Below are 19,861 nucleotides of genomic sequence, written 5' to 3'. Positions count from 1 at the left end.
CCCTGCTAGCTTTATTTCCCCTTGCTGGCAGCTAAGAAACCATACATTCTACTCACCATCTGTCTGGGCCTTCCATCCATAGGACCAAAGTGAACAGCCCTTGCACTACCTTTCCCAGCATTTTGCAGTACATTTGCCATACTGCACAGCTTCAATTTGACCAAAGCACCAAGCTGTCAGGATTGTTCTGTACATTGCTTCCCAGTGCAGATGGCAGCACAGCCAAGCACTTTGGCAAGATTCAGTTCTCTTGGCAGCTAGCACTCTCCAACCATGCCTTCATAAGAGGACAGTGCACAAGCGACAGTGCATCTTCTGATCCGAGGCAGAACTTGGAAACAAATCTTCTAAAGACTCATTAAGCAAAATGGAAAACTAAAAGCAATGGGAAATGTCACGTCCAACTGGACTTTACGTTTAGCCAAGCATGTAAAAACCCCAGAATTAGAAAGATTGATATTTACTGCCTACAAGAAATTGAAATGTCAGAAAAAAGCAAGAGTGTGGGTATCCCTTGCAGGATGAGACAGCACAGGAGAGCATAACATGGAACCACTTGCATGTGGTAGTGGCTAAGTGTTTCAGCATGACTCTAATTCTGTCCCATAGCTAAGGAAAAATATACAAAATTAACTTCACTTTCCCTGTTTTAACTGTATCTCAGACCAATCCAACAGAATTTTTTGGGTTCTTACTGTCTTAAGGGGGCACTGAAGGAACAGATACATGCTAAATCTCTTCCAGGCCCTTTACAAAGAGATCCGTTCTGGTAAAAAAGATAAAGACTACATTTGCCTTTAAGTACTCATTCTCCCTCAAAAAAGCACTTCTGGTCTCCAAGTTAATTAAGACTCAAAACAAGACTGAACCCACTTAAGCCATTTCATTTCTCCCTGATCCTAGGGATATTCCCTGCTCAGGGATAAAGATCACAGCATCTGAATGGGCCCTGAATGGCTTAGCTCCTCCTCATTCCAAGATCACCTGTATTCCTGAAGAAAAGTAATAAAGTTTAAAATATGTATCTAAAAGTAAGAGACAATAAGGAAAAATAAAACAACTAATAAAGAGAAGGAAAAAAAATAAATAAAAAAAAACAAACTAAAAACCCCACAACTAAACAAAACAACAACAAAAACCAAACCAAACCCAAGACAAACAGAATCTTAACCATATTGTTTAATGTTGTACAAAACAAAAAATTGGTGAGTATTACAATGAAAAGGGATTATAACACTGGTAGCCCATTGCCATCTCTCTAGCTAAACAGCTGAGATTCACTTCTGTGTTCATACCATAGAATGTTTATAGTGGCCTTCAGGAACAGAATGACTTAAAAAAATCCTTGTGTCACACATATTCGTTTCTCTACAGTTCAAAGCTGTGCTCACAGAGACGGCTTCTTCTACTGGAATCTTCAGGTACATAGGAATTCAGTTGTAAATAAAGTTGAACCTAAAATTAAAAGGATTATACCAAGTGAGGAGTCTTCATTCTTTTTTTTAAGTAAATTTTTGAATGAATAAGCAAATGTTTTGTTTCTGCTCTGGATAAGCCTCCACCTGACAGGACAAAAGTACCTTTTTTAATAAGACAGCTTTACAGTATAGCAGTATATACATAATTTTTAACAGCCAATCCTACAATAGCATTGCACAACTGTCTCTTATGGTTGCAGAAGAACTAATTAATAACATTTCATGTCCTAAAACAGGTTCATAGATACACAAATCACAGTGAGAGTTACATTCCTCCATCAGCAACTCTTTTGCAGCATTTCTGCTGCTAGGCCAACTTGACGTGTTCCAAGGAGAACATACAGACATAGTGAAGAGAGAATTTTTCCCAGCTAAGTTTCATAAATAAGTGTGGAAGCAAGCATCCATCTCAGCTTCCAGATGCCCAGCCTTTGGATGTGTCTGTTGCATCACTACCCAACCTGCATAACAGACAGTGTTTTGCTGGTACTCAAGAGGAAGTACCTGCTGTCTTAAAGGAGGGGAAGCCAAAATTTGGGCTAGAGAGAAAAATACTCAGCAGGAAACAAGAATATGATGGGCAACACCAGTGCTAACATTCTGCTAACATACTTTTTGCAGTGTAAGTAGGTGACAGAACTGCTTTCCTGAGGAAGAGCTGGCAGGCTGTGGGACTCCTGGCATGCCTGAACATTCTCTCAAGGAAGAGACCAGTGGGACTAGTGAGCTCTGGAGAGATGAGCCACAAGTCATTTCCAGGTGAGAAAGTCAAAGCATGTATACATTGCAACAGAAAGGAAAAAAATACAGCTGTGACTACAGATATTTGTGTCATAAAGATGCTACACTTCATTAACTCTGCTAGAGAGTGTAAAAAACCCACCACATTTAACCAGCATAAAGCTGTGATAACATGCATACCTCAGTGCCTCAAACTTACATCCTGGCTTTAACTCTCCAGCTGTCCCCAACAGCTACAAGAAGCTGTTCCTCAGTCTGTGCACAGCCTCATCCTCACTGTCTTCCATATCTTCCTTAGCTACAACTGCTAGGTAGGGCTTTGGTGCTAGCCAGTTGTGATCAGTGCCTCGAAAGTGTCCATCCAGCTCATCTGAAGCAGAATCTTTGGGATAGATGTCACCTTTTCGAGTTGGTCTCTGTAGCCTTGCCTTGCTCTGGTGTCCCACAGCAAATGTGTTCCCAACCATTATACAAATACAACATACCTGCTCAAGAGTTGAGGAAGGCTGGAAATAATAGGTCCATATCCTGGTGCATTGTCATAGAGCTCGAACAATGGTGCAGCAACCAGCTTGTAATTTTTGGGGACTGCAAACAAAGCTAAAAACAAATACATGTTGATGAATCAGAAAAACCAGCACACATTCAGCCAAGGTATCATCATCCCCCACAGACCTCAAAACAAGTTCACTACATGGAGCACTCAAGCAGGTTTATTCCTTTTCTAATTAAATATGGGATTCACATCCTGTAAACAGACTGATGCAGGAGCAGGAATGAAAATTTACGAGGAACTCATGTTCAAAGGATCATTTACCTTCAAAACAAATACCAGCATTTAACTTTGTTAGTGATCAACCATAAACAACTGCAGCATACACATCTTGGTATAACATACCATAACATACACAATCACAACTTTGTTTTCCTTCAGTGAAATGCAAGCATTCAAACATTGTTACAAATACAACCCTTTGATGCAAACAAACACTTACCCTTTTCTTGAAGCTGGACCAAAAAAAGCTTTTTGTGTTCTTTTGGCTTTGTAATATGAGCTGGGATGTACGGGTACTAGAAGAAAAACGGTAAAAAACAGTTGTACAGAGCTTTGAAAATATTGTGTAATCTTAAGTGCTACTTTATAAATTATCAAGTCCTGTACAAGCTTTCAGTGTGTTATATATTGTTCTTTCATGGCAACAAATAAAAAAAACCATTTTCATAAGAAAGTGCTTAAGAAAGAAATGCTGTTGCTGTCACAACTATTGACAGGCTCTGAAGTGGCACCAATGTCACAAACAGTTAAAATAACCCAATAAAACAGAAATGCATATAAACAAACTAAGCAAAGATTTTCAATATTAAAGCTCTTAAAAACACGGTAGTAAGACTGGGGCATCTGTTCCATAAGCAGCAGTGCAAGAGTCCCCATTGTGGCTGCAAAAGGAATTTAAATAGTACATATGTCTCAGCACAGAACTGGAAGCTACTACATCCAGTGGTTTCTCATCTATCAGGACAGGTGTGAGAAGGGAGTTTCCATTTTAAAAAAAGGCTGTAGTTTCCCTTCCATCATAGAAAGGAGATGAAACAGACAAAACCCAGAAAAACTAATTGCTCATGGAGCAGGTACTCAAGAAGCCCATCTGGAAGGTTGAAGATTTCTAAAAGTACAGACAGAACAAAGGAGATGGAAGCCCACAGAAGTACTCACCTGTGGAGGTTCAAAGTTTGGTCTCCACCAGTTGCCAATGCAGTCATCAATCACCCAGTCTTGCTGAACACCATCCTGACGACCCAGTATCTATCAAAAATCCAGTACTAATCAGACCTCAAACTACCTCAAGGAAATTGTTTTAGTCAACACATACTGGAAGCACAAAGACTTGCTGTAATATGTGTCTGATGTAGTTCATAACTGCTCTGAGACAGCTTTCAATAGAATTGTAGAGTATTTTTGCACTAAGTGAGATTTTTTAGTAAAAGCCTCACCTGGTAGGACAAGGGCACTCTAGAAAGATTTCAAAATCTATGCTGTACTCAGCTGGACTGAGTCCTATCAGACCAATGGGAAGAATGAAATGCATTGTTACATTATCTAGCAGAATTACTTTAGCTACTTGGAGAAAATGGTGCATTGGCAGGACTATCTCAAAGGCAAGTCCCCATCAGTTGTCCTCCACAACATATTTTATTGCTCATCTCTACACTCACTTGCCTGAAGCCAGTCAGAAAGCAAAGCTGCAAATGAACACAGGACTTGAGCAGCAGGTAGGAGTCAGCCACACTCATGATGCAGATAAATGAAAACTTGACTGCTTTATTTGTTAACTACCTGAGAACATCACAAAAGCAACAAAATAACAACAGTGGTAAGAAAACTACTCTAATGCTTTAGCTTATTCTGGTATTTCTAAAATAATGCAACATTCTGCTACAGCAACATAATGAAAGCAAACAGACCTCTGTCATTAAGCGTTTGAGCCCTTCTACCTCATCTTCTCCTGGATTGAGTTCACCACCAGGTCTGTTAAAATAATCAGTGATGAAAGCCAAAGTTATTTTATTGCATTTACCAATCTTCACAGGCAAGTTCCAGTGTGCTTCCAGACAGGGAGTTACAAATTCACTTATGGCTCTTAAGTCAGAAGTTCCAGAACTAGCTTTGCTGAATTTGAAGACAACAGTATAGATTTCACAAAAACTGAAACTAAAATGGCTATTTATGTCCCTTAAAAATAACCACTGCATAAAATACTTTAAGTTCAGCAGGACAAACCATAACAGTACACATGATAATAACTTGGACCCTTATAGGGTAAAGTTTTAACAATAATAACCAGAAGCTGAAGGGCTGTAAATGCTGCCTATATTTGTTCTTATCACAAAATCAGCACTCACTGAAGCACACAGAAAGCAGAAAATAAAACTCATGTGGAAAAATGATGCAAGATTATTCATTTTCATCATTATAGCATTTTGCAAGTGATTTACAGTCTTGTCTAGTTTATCCGCAACAGCGCTTCAAATCAAGATGTCAAAAACAAATCTAGATGTAAAATTAGACTTAACACACACACAAAATTGAGAAAAATATAAAATGTTAAAACAGAAGAACAAGAACACAAACATGGTAACTTGAAACAAGTCGAGGCCATCTAGTTTAAAAAAGAAAATCACCACCATCACTACAACCATTTTCAATCACTAAAACTTCACTCTGGCTGTGATAACTATGAGATGAACTGAAGCAATTTTCTCAAATTTAGATGCCTGCCTTTCTTGCTATCCCAGCTGAGCCATTAGTTTGTAAACAGGTATCATTCTGCATTTACAGGGGGTTAGTCCTTGGCCTCCACCTGCCCATTTTTATGGGCATAGCATGAGCTATTGAAGCACAACAGCTTTCACAATGCACGTACAACACACCAACTGCTGATAATGAGTTTTAAACAAGATTTTACTGTAGTGATGCACTGTAACTAAGATTCCCAGTCAGTTCCAAACCAAATCATCCCTCTCACAAGCAGAGTCAAACACACTTTAGATTAAAACACCACCATTCAAAAAATATTTTCCAGACTAAGTTTTACAAGCAATGAATCCCATTCAAAACATTGAGCAGTTGGCCACAGTTTAACCTCCAGCCCACATGTTTAGTGGTCTGTGACAAGAAACTGAAGTTACACTTAGGAAACAGACACTTACAGCTTGAAAAAAGTTGTACCCAGCTGCAGTAACAGCACGTGGGGCAGCCTGTGCTCATGCACTATCAGAACTCCTTCCACTGTCCGCCTCATGCCAATCTTGTCAAACTCTTCTCTCATGCGCTGAAATCGAGCTGCCACGGAACTGTCCTTCTCATACAGAGGCTCCTTTGTGCCAAACGTGTAATTTGTCAGAGGATACCTGTAAGGAGGAGAAAAAATGTTACTGCATAACAAGGAATCTAACTTTAAATCCCCGTGACACAGCATCTAGCCTGAGGCAGACCCTTCACTGGTTGATGGGTAAGTCATAGTCCAGGGCTAAAATCTTTATTTGGTGGCTTATGAGACCCCTGTCCCAGGGAGATCTGCACTACGGAACACACAAGCACAGACAGTCCTGTTGAGCTGCACTCTAGCCTGGTGCAGGCTCTAAACAGGAAAAGAAGCACAGAACCAACTGTCATTCCACAGCCACCCTCTTTGATCTCCACGCTGCAGGGAAATGCTCTGAAAGGAGCTGGAAAAGAGACTGGAGAAAAGGCTCTGCTGGGAAGGGAACTGCACAGGACTGCAGGTTTTCTTCTGCAGATGTTATGAGAGCCTGAGAACTAAACTGTTAGAAGTGGCTTTGTTTTGAAGTGGGAAATCAAACATGTGGATCACAGAAGAGAACTGCTGAGTTTCTGAGTACAGGGTTGGGAGCCTGGGGTAGGACCAAGAGTGTGAGCAGATCCCTCTGCTGGGCTGGTGCTGGGCCCCTGCACTCCCTGACAGTGCAGCGGAAACTCGGCGATTTCTCCAGGTAAGAGGGACTGAAAACAGAAAGAAAGGAAAGGTTAGGCTAGAAATGGGTCAGTCCAACAGAGGGCAACAGGGGAGTGTTAGGTAACAGAGAAGTCTGATGGCAGAAGACCTGGAGGAAAGAGAGAATCACCCAGCTAAGTCAAAAGGGAGAAGGATTTGATTCTGGGCAGAGCAGTGGTGAGTTATCACCATGCCTTTACTGACTTGTGGCACACAACAGAATGAATGACTGATGTCTTCCTTGAAATGCTTCTTGGCATGGATTCTTTCCCCAAACATGCCAAACTTTAGTAGCATACATTCTTCCCCCCTCAAATTCCAGCCCCCCTCCTCCTCCAATTTTCCTCATGCTTTACAGTGGTTAAAATAACAAGCCAGTTACCATTGTCAGAGACTTTTCTCACAAAGACAAGTGAGCCAAAACAACCAGCTTCCAAACCACAGGTTCATTTACTAACAAGCTCCTCTACTTTCACTTATAGTTTAAAACCATCTACATTTCTTTTTCCATTCATTTCCATTTTTAGATACACAAATGGCTTTAATAATAACCTATATTGCTAACCCATACTATACTAATGTGGTGCATTAGTCTGTACATCAAAACCCTCAGCCTTGACTTAAAAAAAATGCTGCTGGTAACTCAGCTTCATGATGAGTCTTTGCTTCAGAGACCCGATAGAAATATTCCAGTTTTTGAAGTTCATATTTGAATTTTCACATGACTTCATGTCATGTGAATAAACTCAGATACATCAAAAAACCACAAAAGTGTCAGTGACTAATAGCTAAAATTGAATATTGACCGTTGCAGCTAACATTTGCTGGGTTTTGCAACTTGACAGAGCACATAACAAAGAACACATCCCAAATCCACCAGATTCACTGGAAGAAGCAAAAGTATATGACTTCTAATAAAAAAAAAATACAATACTTATTACAATACTTATACAATACAAAAATACAATACTTATTAGTAAGTAGTTTGCACCTGTGACGATTTTCTGTGGTAGGAAACACTCTGAATTTTAACTCAAACACCTGTACCAGACCATCCACAAACCCCAGGCACATGCAGCCACATCCTACTGCCTGCCCAGGGTCAGCCCAAATCCCAGCGAGGCCAAAAAAAATCCCTCTGCCGCCTTTCTGAATGCCTGTGAGAGCACGAAAATGGCTGTGATGCTCACCACACCTAAACCTTTCCTGTGTCACTTGGGGTTCACACCTGCCGAGCCAGACGCTGTTTCTAAGCACTAAAACGCTTACACCGAATACTCCACACTCCCACCAAGGCCGGCAAGCCCTCGGCACCCTCCGTACCCTCGGTACCCCCAGCGCGGCTCAGCAGCCCCTGTGAAGGGGGCGAGCTCCCATCGGCACTCGGGCTCTGCCGCTGTGCCCCCAGCCCTCCGAAGGGCCGGGACCCTCCGGACCTCGCACGGCAGGCACTGAGGGAAAACCCCGCCGAGCCTGCTGAGGGAGTGGGGACGAGCTCGCCCGCGGGGCGGGACGGGAGGGGGCAGAGCCGGGCAGGCCCGAGGCGGCGCTCACAGGTTGATGGTCCTTTCCAGCGTGAGCGGCTTCGTCTGCTGGATGTACTTGTTCCCGAACTGGTTCACCCCGCGGGGCCAGCCGGTCTGCGAGCGGTTGGGCGGCACCACGGACATGGCGAGAAGCGGCGGGAACAGGCGGCGGGAGCGGTCAATCACTTCTGGGCGGCGGCAGCGGCGTCCGCCATTAACACCCGCCCAGCCCTCAGCGCCGCGCGCCGCCTGCCGGGACCCACGGCGCTCCGCTCCGCTCCGCCCCACCTCTCCTCACTCATTGGTCAACGGCTTATCGTCCCGCCTCCGCAAGAGCCGATTGGCCGCCGCGGGAGAAGCGCGGGGACCGCAGGGAGTTGTAGTCCGGCCGGGACGGTACCATGGCCACCAAGCGTCACGGAGCGGCAGCGCCGGCGGCGGCGAAGCGCGGGAGGCGCGAGGCGCGCGCAGAGCTGTGCGCGGCCCTCGGGGACGCGGCGCTGCGGGAGCGCGCGGGGGCGGCCTGGGCTCGCGGGGAGCGGCTCCGGCACGGTACGGCCCGGCCGGGCCCGCGGGGAGCGGCTCCGGCACGGTACGGCCCGGCCGGGCCCACGGGGAGCACGGCACGGTACGGTGTGTCCCAGCTCCCCGCCTCTCACCGACGGCCTTTCCCTTGCAGAAGCGGTGGTGCTGGAGCCGGCCCCGTTCCGGTACGGTGTCATTCCCGGTTTTCTGGCGGGCCCAGCTTTCGCGGAGGCGCTGCGGGATGAACTGCTGGGTCTCGGCTTCCGCGGGCGGCGCAATGACCTCCTGTCGCTGCAGCAGGTGGGCCCCGGGCCGAGCTGAGCTGGGCCGGGCCGAGCTGCGCCGAGCCGAGCCACCCTAACCCCGTCCCTTCTTCTCTTCCATGGGCCGCCGCAGTCCGAGGAGCTGGGGGCAAGCCCGGAGCCCCACGTCGCTGCCCTGAGGTAAAGCGCGGGCTCGGGGCTCTGCCCGCTCAGGGTGTGGGGAAGAGCCGTGCTGGCTCCACAGGGAAGGCGATTGCGGGGTGGGCCCGCAGCGTGGCCGCCTTCTGCCCCAAAATCGGGCCAAAAACCGGCCCTGGAGCGCTGAATCTGCTCTGTGCTTGTCATGGGCACTGAAGTCTGTTCAGCTTTCAGCCGTAGTCAGCTCTCCTGCATCTGTCACCTCTGAAACGCTTCCCGGTGCACCTTCCGACTGGTTGCATGCTTGCTGCTGGTTATTGCCAGCAGTGCTGTGAGCACTGGGCTGTTTTCCTGGCCAGCACCTGTGTGGTTCTACAGAAACACAGTCACTCACAGCAACAGCGCCTGTAACTGTTTAAACAGTTGGCAGAAAGGCAATAAATTAGTTTAGTTTGTGATGATATGTTTGATAACACAGGAGGACACTTACTTGTGTGCTTATCTTCTCAGGCATGCTCTGTGTGAAGAATTCCAAGTGTGGCTTTCTGATGTGACCCAGATAGTGCTGGAGCCAACTATTGACATATCCTGTGCTAAATATGAATATACTGGTCAGTCTATAAGTGATCATTTCCCTAAAGCTTCTGTGCATGTGTAGGGAACAAAATGTCTATAGAACACCTAATTTTATTCTAGTTCCAGAGGGTCCTAGAGCAAAACAGTGTCTGAAAATGAAGAACAAATGATGATAAAACTGTTGCTGGTGTATAACTGCCTGTACCTTCAGAATGGCCTGATCTGTCAATTGCAGTGCAGTCCCACAGAAGTGAACCTTGCAGATCTCAGGCTGGTGATGCTGATGAGTGAAAATGCAGTTTTTGGAAAGAACATGTTTTTTCTTGTCATATCCTTGTGGGGACAAAGCTGGGAAGCAGTTGTTGGAATGAAGCATGCATGTGCTGGAAAGATGCTACAGCAGCAAACCGTGTGTAATTGCAGATGTCTTGCTGTGCCACGATGATGAACTGGAAGGTCGGAGAATCGCTTTCATCCTGTACCTCGTCCCACCCTGGGAGAAAAGCGATGGGGGAACGCTGGATCTGTACAGCACAGACGGTAAAAGCTCCAGGCCCAGTCTCAGGTGGATGTAAAAGATGAAGCTCATGTGCCCCTTGCAGCAATTCTCACCTCAAACAGTAGAAGGGAGATAAAGAGTTTCTCCTTTGTTCAGAGAAGTTGATGTATAAGTAAAGTGTGCCCCTTGGGATGGGCTGTATCAGGCTTTGCAGACTGTGCTAACAGGCAACAGCAGACAAACTTTTGGAAGGGTCAGGAGTAGAGGCAAGATGGAAGCAATGCCAGTAAATATGCTTGGAACTCCAGACTGATTACAGTAACTTCCCTTTCCAGCAGCAGAACCACAGAATGGTTGGGGTTGGAAGGGATCTTAAAGCTCATCTTGTTCAGCCCGCCTGCTACAGGCAGGGACATGATCTGCTAGACCAGGATGCTGCAAACCCCATTGAGCATTTCTAGGATGGGGCATCTATAGTTTCTCTAGGCAACCTGTGCCAGTACCTCACTGCTCAAAGTAAAGGATTCCTTTCTAATAGCTAATCTAAACACACCCTTTGTTTGAAGTTTTTCCCCCTTGTTCTGTTATTCCATGCCCTTGTCTTCATGCCCATGTCCCAACTCCTTCTACAGCACTCTTGGTAGCTCCTTTTGGCACAGGAAGAGGCTTTAGGTTGCCCCAGAACCTTCCCTGCTCAAGCTGAACAGCCCCAACTCTGTCTCCATGCAGAGGTGCACTGATTCCTCACCCTTGCTCTAAGCTCCATGCCTTATACCCAGGTGTCCCACCAGTCACAGAATCTTGTTGTCAGAGAGAAATCCCAGTTCATGTCTTAACCACAGCATGTTTTCTTCCTCAGAACACTTTCAGCCACAGCAAATCACCAAGTCATTAGTGCCTTCATGGAACACGCTGGTTTTCTTTGAAGTGTCTCCAGTCTCTTTCCACCAGGCAAGGAGCTGTATCTTGTTAATTTTTTTAATCCTCATTGTTGTGGTTATTTATTCTGTGTGTTATTACAGTCCTGATGGGGAGGGAGAAGAATTGTGGGTGTAGTGGATACTTGTGCTAAGTGCCATGTGCTAAAGAGAGGGCTTCAAGGACATGAAGGAGGACAAGAACCAACAAAGCCAAATTTAAACCATCAGTGTAGCTGCATCATCCTGGGAAAGAAAAATTTCTATTTCTATTTTGTGTTTCTATCCTGGCAAGCCACTGCTGTGAATTTAGCTCTCACTTGTTTCTTTTTGTTGGCTTGTTTTAAACTAGCTCACATTTTTGATATGGTGGTCATGACTTTGCTGCAGAAGAGCTCCTCAGGCCATCCATCACCTTGCCAACAGTGCAAGGGCACTGTGCAGATCTGGCTGTACCCCCCCAGTGACACAGACATGGTGCAGTGCCTGCAGCAGAAATGCTGGTACAGTTAAGGAGTACTCTGTGGCACTTGTCAGGAAAAGGCCCTGGAACAGGATGAATAATTTGGGGATCTGCATGACACAAACACCTGACTGAAATCTGACACTCCTGTGTACCTGAGAGTACCAGGGACTGTATCACACAGGGCCAGAGAGCAGAAGGCTGGAAAGGAAGATGATCAGTGATATAGATTGGGCATGTCCTGATCTAGGCCACTTAGGGAGCTATTTTTGTGTCATCTGTCTCTTACAGTTGTTAACTAAGAGCAGCATCTACTTGGTCACTGCCCTGATTGTTTTCAGGTAGTGATTTAATTTTGTCTTACAAATCCATGACTCAAAGCTCAGAGGAAGAGAGAGAGAATGGATTCTCTGTGAGCTTGGAGTAAAAGCTTAGACTGGAATTCTGGAAACCGGCAGTGGATATCAGGACAATAAGCCTCTCTCTGATAATCTGTCCTGACATTTCTGTGCATGCAGTGGGCTCTCTGGAGCAGAGTCCATCTCCTGTCACGAGTTAGCCTGGCCCCTGCAGAGCTGGTCCCTGTGTGACGCGCTGCCCCGTTGTTGCAGGTGTCGGAAGTTCTGTCGCACAAGTGCCGCCTGTCAGTGAGCGGTTGGTTCCACGGCCCGTCCGTGCCCAGACCTGCACGGCACATTGAAGCCCCCTTGGCCAGGAGCCCACACATCCCCTATGATGTGAGTAACAAGCCTGTATCTGCATATCTGCATTTCTGTGTCTGCCCTCTTCTTGTAATACCTGTTAGGGAATGCATCAATGCACTGGGGATGCTTTAATCTTTATCCCATTTTCCTTTTCATTTCCTGTTGATAAATTTGTATTCAGTTTCTTTCTTATGTATCTTTGTATGTTTTACATACCTACAGTAGTTCAGAGAATGTGGTGGATACCCTGTAGTGCAACGAAATAAGGCAATAGAGTGTGTTTGTGTGTAGGAATCCAGCTCTGTAGCCAGCTCGGAAGGGGGAATTGGGGAATCTTCGCTTCTGAAAATTCAGTTTTCTAACCCATTTCCCTTCCAGCATGAAATATTGTATGAGTGGATCAATCAAGTTTATTTGGACCTGGACTCCCAAGCTCAAATCCAGGAGGAATTTGAGGAGCGATCAGAAATTCTCCTGAAAGACTTTCTTAAGGTGAGCCCGGTGGTTCAATTTGATGGGATCTGCCAGAACTGGTCAGAGGGCTGGCAGGTACCGCATGGAACGAAGGCTGGGAAAGGGCTTGCTTGCACATCCATTAAAACAAAACACCTTCTAAGTTTCACACCTAAAGGAAAATGGACCAGGTGACCTCCAGAGCCCCTTTCCAACCTCAGCCACTCTGATTCTGTGGAATGATCCCCTCTGACTGCCTGTACACTGCTGCATCGGGACTCAGCAAAAATAAAACACTTGTCTTCAACCTTGTTTTCTTGGGAGCTAAATGTTAACATTTCTGCATCTGTTTGTCCTAGAAAGAGAAATACCAACTACTGTGTGAGGCATTGGAGAACAAAGAGATCCAGTGGAGTAGTCGAGGACCAGCCAATAAAAGGTGGGGAATGACAGCACGCTGCACCTGGTGATCAGGCTGAGCAGGAGCTGCCATGAGGCTGCACTGGTCAGTGCTATCCATCTAGATATGGCCCTTGTGGGCTCTCCCACAAGGAGTTACATGTGCTGTCTTTCAGACTCTATGAGGCAGCAGAGGAAGACAGCCTCCCAGACACCCTGAAGAAATTCCTGCAGCTGCTGCGCTCTGAGGCCTTATTTTTACTGCTTTCCAACTTCACTGGCCTAAAGCTGCACTTCCTGGCTCCCTCTGATGAGGATGAAGATGCTGGGGAGGGACAATCAGCAGACACCAGTGGGCACAGCAGTCCCAAAACTGAGCAGGAAGAGACTGAACAACCAGCTAATGGCAATCCCCATCAGCCACACCAGCCTGAGAACACCCCTGAAGCACAGGATGGCGAGGCGCAGAGCAGTGAGTAGAGCAGCAGCAGTGTCAAAGGATTCAAACAAAATTCCCAGTGATTTTCAGGGAACTAGGGTTTCACCTTGTACTGCAACCAGCACAAAGCACTAGCACAAATGTGGCACTTGAAGCATTTTAGACTGCTTATCTGAAATCAGTGACAATTGCAAAAGAATTTAGAGTAAATCAATGACTAATTTGAAAGATACAATTTTGAACAGACCTAAATCCTAAGGGTGGGACTTTTGAGGGGGACTGTTAGTCTTTTGTCAATAGTTACATGGTTTCTACATCCACAGAGCCCTGCTTCATATGAAGTATATTCTTGTATGAGATAATAAATCCAGAAGAGAAAGGTGAGCAGGTCAGAAGTAAAACAATTTTAGAATTAGAAAACTGATACTGAAAACTAGGATTCAACCTTTCAGAAAACACTGTCAGCCTAAACAACCTTAGTTGAATTTAGTTGTCAGCAGTGACAACTATGAAAGATTAGATTAATTTTGGATTTTGATTGGTGATGTTTATTTAAAACCAGCGGCTCTGAAGTTTAAGGGTAGAATTTTTGAAAATGCTCATCCTGCACTAAGTCAGACAAGTTAGTGGACACTGGAGTAAAAGGTAATAAAAAAACAAGTCCTACTGAAAAAAATCCCACCAGAATAGTTACCAGGAGCAAAGGATGTATGGAACAAATCTTGGTCCCACTCCTACACATTGTTCAAAGTACGTAACCTAGAGTCACCTCTAGGAGAGATACTGACATGTGATATGTGGTTTTACCCTTTTTCCACTGGGGCCAGCAGACAGTTTCACAGTGGTGTGAGATCACTGAGCTCCTCACACGCTTTGAGCTGAGCTGCTGTGGCTTCATGGCTCCCCCTGGGTGTTTGTGCCCTCTCCTAGGCTCGGGCACCCCTGTGTGTGCAGGGGAGCTGCGACGTTGGACCCACGGGCACTACACTCTTGTCCATGACTCTCAAGCCACAGAATTTGCTCTTGACCTGCTCTTCTTCTGTGGCTGTGAAGGTGAGTGGATGAGATAGAGATGTCAGACATGTCAGACTCTCCTTTTACAAGGTTTGCATAAAGGAATGACTTCTGAGTTCTCAGCAGTGCTAAAGCAGCCAAAATTTCCCTGCCTTCTCCTACATTGAAGGTGTCTGTAGACTTTGTCCTAGTCCTCACTTCGGCATAAACCCTGTTTTCAGTAGTCCTCATGCAAAGGTTTGGGGTTGTGGCCTTGGAATCATCTCTGGCCTTTCCCGCTTGCGCCAGGAGGTGGCGCTTGGACAGAGGGAAAGGCTGAGTCTCCCAGACCTTTGCTCTGCTAAAAAATGGCGTTTTCAAAAGTTACTTTAGGCATACCTAGGCATTTTGGGTTGATTGCTAGTTAGATAGTGGTAAAAAAAAAAAAAAAAAGTAAACACAAGCATTTTAGACCAGATGAGGCCAGAATGTACAGCTGACTGAAATCCTTTGGCATATCTGCTAGGGCAGAACTGTTCTACAAGTGAGGAGCAGTGCACCAAAAAACTTGAAATAGCCCATCTACCATAAAAGGCAAATCCAGTACATTTGCTTCAAGTTGTTTCTGAACAGAAGAAAGCAAATAGACTGGCAGGAGGTAAATACTTACCCTGTATCCAGTAACCTTGGGCAGTGGGGTGAAAAAATGGCATCTCCTAGAAGGCTGCTTGAAGCCTGGACAGCACTGAGGTTTCTAAGAATCTTTCTTTTCTATTTTAAGACTGGGATCCTGAATATGGTGGCTTTACTTCCTACATTGCAAAAGGTGAAGGTGAAGAGGTAAGGACCTCAGTTGCTAGCTGCAAATCAGATAAAACTGTTTAGGGTGGAGAGATTACCCTTTGTCATAATGCCAGTGTGATGCTGAGGGTGTTCAGTAACACACTGGAGCCTCCTTGCCCCAGTCACTGCTCACGGGCAAAGCTCTGGCCTCAGCTTCAAGAGACTGCTGTTTACTAAAGCATGAGACCTGGGCCCTGAGAGTGCCTCAGCACCTGCACCCGGGGCTGTTAGGGAAGCCTGCCTTGAAGGGACACAAGGCTGTAGCAGGGATAGCCCTTGTCCAGGGAAGTGCTGTTCACTGGGGTCCCATTCAGCATCAGTACTAGGACAGTGCTGAACAGTCACACTAGTAAGAAGTCCAGAAGCTTTTAATGTATAACAATGCTTCAGGTAAAGGGTATAAAAACGAAAATAGTGTCACAGTTCATTTTCTAACACCAGCCCTTTGTTCTAACTAACTTTTGAAACCGTTTAGTTTTTTCTTAAGAACTTTATCAAAGCTATTTTTGTGGAACTGATTTCCTTCCTTATCTTTATGTCCTTTAGCTGTTGACAGTGAATCCAGAGGACAACTGCTTGGCCTTAGTTTATAGAGACAAAGAAACAATGAAGTTTGTGAAATACATCAACCATCGAAGCTTGACACGCCTGAACAAGCATCCAAACAGAACAGGATTTTGGGATTTTTCCTTTGTCTATTATGAGTGATGGTGTAGTGTGCCCACTGTCACAGAGAACAGCGGTGGGTGGTGGGCAGGTTCCTACCCAGATGTCCAGCTCTGACCTAAGCACAGACAAACTTTGCTCATGCAACTCCATCACACTGCATAATGTAGGGGCAGGTCGTTTTTTTAACTGCAAAAAAGGGGAATTCAGTCTTCTCCTGGGTCCATTGTAACACACTCTCAACTGCTTTTAATGCTCTGTGGGTGAGGTTGTCACACAACTGTTACCCTTCCAGCTGTTCTCTCATGGGAGCAGCACAGTGGCATCTCTGACCCATCAGGGTGAGAATTACAACTGTCCATTGCCCCAGGCTGCTGACTGATTTTATTAAAAAAAAAAAAGGAAATGGGTCAGTTAAATGTTTCATACACTGGTCAGGCAAGTTTTGTTAGAAAATGCCCAAGACATTTTCTGGGGCTTAACTGTGTTCCTGAGACAGAAATAAAGGAGCCGCCAAGGGAAATATGAGGTTTTTCCAGCTGCACAACTCTGTGGAGTTGGGAAGGAAGACAGTGAGGCTATAAAGGCATTGGGAAGGACTTGGCACCATAACAAGGAGCAGGACTTTATTATGCTAAATGCTGTGCAGACAGATCTAGATTCTGCCCTTTTTCCAAAGAATTTACAAGCTAAACAGCCAAGAAGAAACCCGCTCCTGCGCACTCTCCTTGGGTGGGTGTGCAGACAGCTCTGAGCTCCAGCCTCAAAACAGGAGCAAGAGACTGGAAGCAGGAATGAGGCAACTTACCTTTTACTGGCTTGGTGTCTACAGGAAATAGGGAGGTTACCAAACAGCATGGCCTTATGTCCTTTTTGTTATGTCCTGGGTTTTAACATGGCTGTCACTGGAGATCAGATGTTTTGAAGCAGCAGCCAGCCAAGTCCTGTGGTAAACACTGCAAGAAAGGCAGTGAGTGTGACCTTGGTGCAACACCTCCCTGCACATTTTCAATACTGTGCACCTGCCTCGCATTCACTGCAAGCAGGACTGCCAGACTCACCTCTGAGGTGTCCAGCCCAAGAGGTGCAGCAGAGCTGTACCAATGCTTCAGGAGACAGCCGGAGTGCAGAACACACTGCTGGAGGCTCGGCCCTGCTCTGCACCTGCTTGCCTGAAACCTTTTTTTGTCACAGACAGACAGGTGTTTTTGCAGCTGATGCAAGCCAGACAGTGCAGGCCATGGGCTTGCTGTAATCTGGGGAGTGTGCATGTTTCATTGCTCCTGACTCTCTTGGGTAGGGAGTCAGGAGAAGCTTTGGATTGAAGTCTGCTCCTTCTCCCATTCCAGGCCTGTTGCTGGAGGCCACCACAGTGGTGTAAGACCACAGCTGGCAGTACAAGAGCAGTAAACTCAAAGCAAGGCTCACTGTTGACATGAGTACTCTGCACCCTTTTCTGAGCAGGTGGGATGTCCTGTGGCCATGTCTGCATGAAGATACAGCAGCAACAACCTTCAGCTTCAATCCCAATACACAAAGTTCAAAAAAGGAATCCCTGAGGCAGGTAGCAGGAACCCCTGCCACTGCTTCCAAAGGGAAAGGTATCTCAGCCCCCACAGGAGCCAGAGCAAGGGGCCAACACTGCTGTTAGAGAGTGCTGTGTAGGACTCTCTAGCTCCAGTGTCAGTTCCATCCCACATGAGCAGCAGCTGCTCAATTCTAGCTACTCTCTCATGCTCTGTTGTGCAGGAAGGATGGCTGGGAGGTGGTTGCCCCAAGCTGCTGTTGCAAGATCTTGTTCATATTCTGACTCATTTCCCGAAGCCAGCATCTCTGTGTGCTGCCAAAACTCTCTTTCTTGGTTTTAATCTTCCTTTGCCACTTACAAAGGGATGAAGCTAGAAACAAATCCTGAAGTGAGGACAGAACCCTTTGCATCATGGTTTCTGAGGTACTTTTCTGCCTATTGGGACAGCAGCTCTTCCTGGGAAGAAAACTTCCTGGGAAGTTCTTATAGAAACAAGTTCTTATTCTCAGCTCTCCCCTAGAAAGAGACAAGTAATGGAGGTTTCAAAGAAAAAAAAAAACCAAAATTATTTGAGTAGTTTAGAACAAAAGTAACAGACACCACAGCTATTCACAGCATAGTCTGCTAGGCGAAGTTGGGAGGAAATTAATAACAAAGCAAGTTTACTTCTTCGACTGCATTGTGAGCCTAACAATGTGCTTGGTAGATCTTGGAACATCCTTCCAGGAGATTGGGAAGAAGTCAGACTCTTTAGAGCTTGCTGCTTTTCAATAATAAGTATTACACTAGAGGGCATACCAGCCTCTGCTTGAGCAAGCCCCTATCTACCTGATCACACAAGGAACCACCCTTCTTCCTCTGGTGACTCAGATGAAGTAATTTAAGAAGCCAAATTTGCAGTTGGCTTTCAAAGGTTTAAAAATTAACGTCTCTGCTCTCCCACCCTTCTTGTTAGGTCCTAAAGCCACAGGCAGCCCCAGGCATGACTGGTGCTGCAGGTAGAGGAAAGACTTCACTCACTAAAATTTCAAATGACATGAGCTACTGGAGGAAGAGGGGCCTTCATTTATACAGTGCCAGCAATGGGAGCTTTCTCTATAGATGCTCTTGCTGGATACCAGTCTGTATTTACAGTTAGGTGCAGCCACTTGCAAAGTACGTGCATTTTTCATTTGGCAAAGGTAAAAGTTGTTTTTTCAGGAAAATAAATTACAGATTTGTTGTCAGAAACCTGATAGGGGAAATCAGCCTTACCAAAGGTCTGGACAGCGAGTGAAGGACTGACCTCACTGCCAGGAGCAGACCAGCGCTGGGAATGGTAGTGCCTGGTGTGTAGTCCTGAAAATCAGACTGATGGGAAAGCTGCTTTCTGATCACAGCCGCTCTCTTGCTCTCTTATCATTAAATGGATTACATAAATTTAAGCAAGCAAGCATTAGGATTTTGAACATAAAGAACAAGAGCTTGAAGCAGTGGGAACAGGTACAGCAAGTGGCAGAAAGCCCAGCACTTATGCCAGGAGACTGTTCCATAATCAAGTCTGAGCTCACTTGCTTAGAACAGCATGGGTGGCTCACCACCCTTCTACCAAGCAGCTGGATTTGACTAACCAGTTTCTTGAAAGGATTCAAAGGAGCCCTGCTGCAGATTCTGATTGACACAGGGCTGTGCTTTCAGCAAAACAGTTCTCCATATGGAAGGGGCCAAAGCAGTGGCAAGGGGCAGTTTTGGGAATAAAACATGTTGTGAGAATTACATTCCCCATTCAACTGGTCACACCATGCTCACCAGTTGCTCTGTAACAAAGGGTGGGTTGCTGGTTTTAATTCAGAAGTGGCTTGTAAGAGAGACCAGTTAGAGGCCATGACTCCTTCTGACAGCCCCAAGAAGCCACCCAAGAACCTGGATATGGGCCAACTCCTCCCTGCCCACGTCGCTAACACCATCGTATGGTGGAAAGGGTGATGCTGATGCAGGAGCACTGAGGCCCAACCTCCATCCTGTGCAGGTTATTTTTAGCTTCCAAAAGAAATTTGCTTTGGCAAAGGTTCTAAAATACCTTTAGATCTGAGATAGAGCCTTACTGTAATATTTTAATCCAATTCTAAGAGATCACACAACTAAACAGGTTTGAGCCAGGAGCCAAGTAATTTTCCAATACCTTCTTTTGATCCCATTAAGTACTACCAGCTCTTC

The 19,861-nt window shown here is 45.6% G+C and overlaps 2 protein-coding genes across 3 annotated transcripts; one reads left to right on the top strand and one right to left on the bottom strand.

Annotated features, from left to right (window-relative positions):
- Positions 1–1,161: 1,161 nt before the first annotated feature.
- On the bottom strand, positions 1,162–8,532 carry NUDT21 (nudix hydrolase 21). The gene is made up of 7 exons (XM_041459082.1): positions 8,288–8,532; positions 5,928–6,128; positions 4,683–4,746; positions 3,934–4,023; positions 3,215–3,290; positions 2,705–2,819; positions 1,162–1,455 (listed from the first exon to the last, which is right to left on the bottom strand). The coding sequence occupies exons 1-7, from the start codon at positions 8,401–8,403 to the stop codon at positions 1,434–1,436; spliced, it is 684 nt and encodes a 227-aa protein (XP_041315016.1). The 5' UTR covers positions 8,404–8,532; the 3' UTR covers positions 1,162–1,433.
- A 98-nt stretch (positions 8,533–8,630) lies between these two features.
- OGFOD1 (2-oxoglutarate and iron dependent oxygenase domain containing 1) lies at positions 8,631–16,565 on the top strand. 2 transcript variants are annotated; one of them, XM_041459080.1, is made up of 13 exons: positions 8,631–8,811; positions 8,939–9,084; positions 9,181–9,227; positions 9,696–9,796; positions 10,185–10,301; positions 11,120–11,211; positions 12,252–12,377; positions 12,723–12,836; positions 13,157–13,236; positions 13,373–13,668; positions 14,566–14,688; positions 15,410–15,468; positions 16,018–16,565. In XM_041459080.1, the coding sequence occupies exons 1-13, from the start codon at positions 8,661–8,663 to the stop codon at positions 16,177–16,179; spliced, it is 1,614 nt and encodes a 537-aa protein (XP_041315014.1). In that variant the 5' UTR covers positions 8,631–8,660; the 3' UTR covers positions 16,180–16,565. The 2 variants fall into 2 exon arrangements, with proteins under 2 accessions (XP_041315014.1, XP_041315015.1); XM_041459081.1 differs by lacking the exons at positions 15,410–15,468; positions 16,018–16,565 and adding an exon at positions 15,155–15,360.
- The last annotated feature ends 3,296 nt before the right edge of the window (positions 16,566–19,861 follow it).

This window comes from Pyrgilauda ruficollis, unplaced genomic scaffold (genome assembly GCF_017590135.1).
Source record: "Pyrgilauda ruficollis isolate IOZ18807 unplaced genomic scaffold, ASM1759013v1 scaffold13, whole genome shotgun sequence".
NCBI lineage: Eukaryota > Metazoa > Chordata > Aves > Passeriformes > Passeridae > Pyrgilauda > Pyrgilauda ruficollis.
Note: the sequence above shows the minus strand (reverse complement) of the source record. Positions and strands in the feature narration are given on the sequence as shown.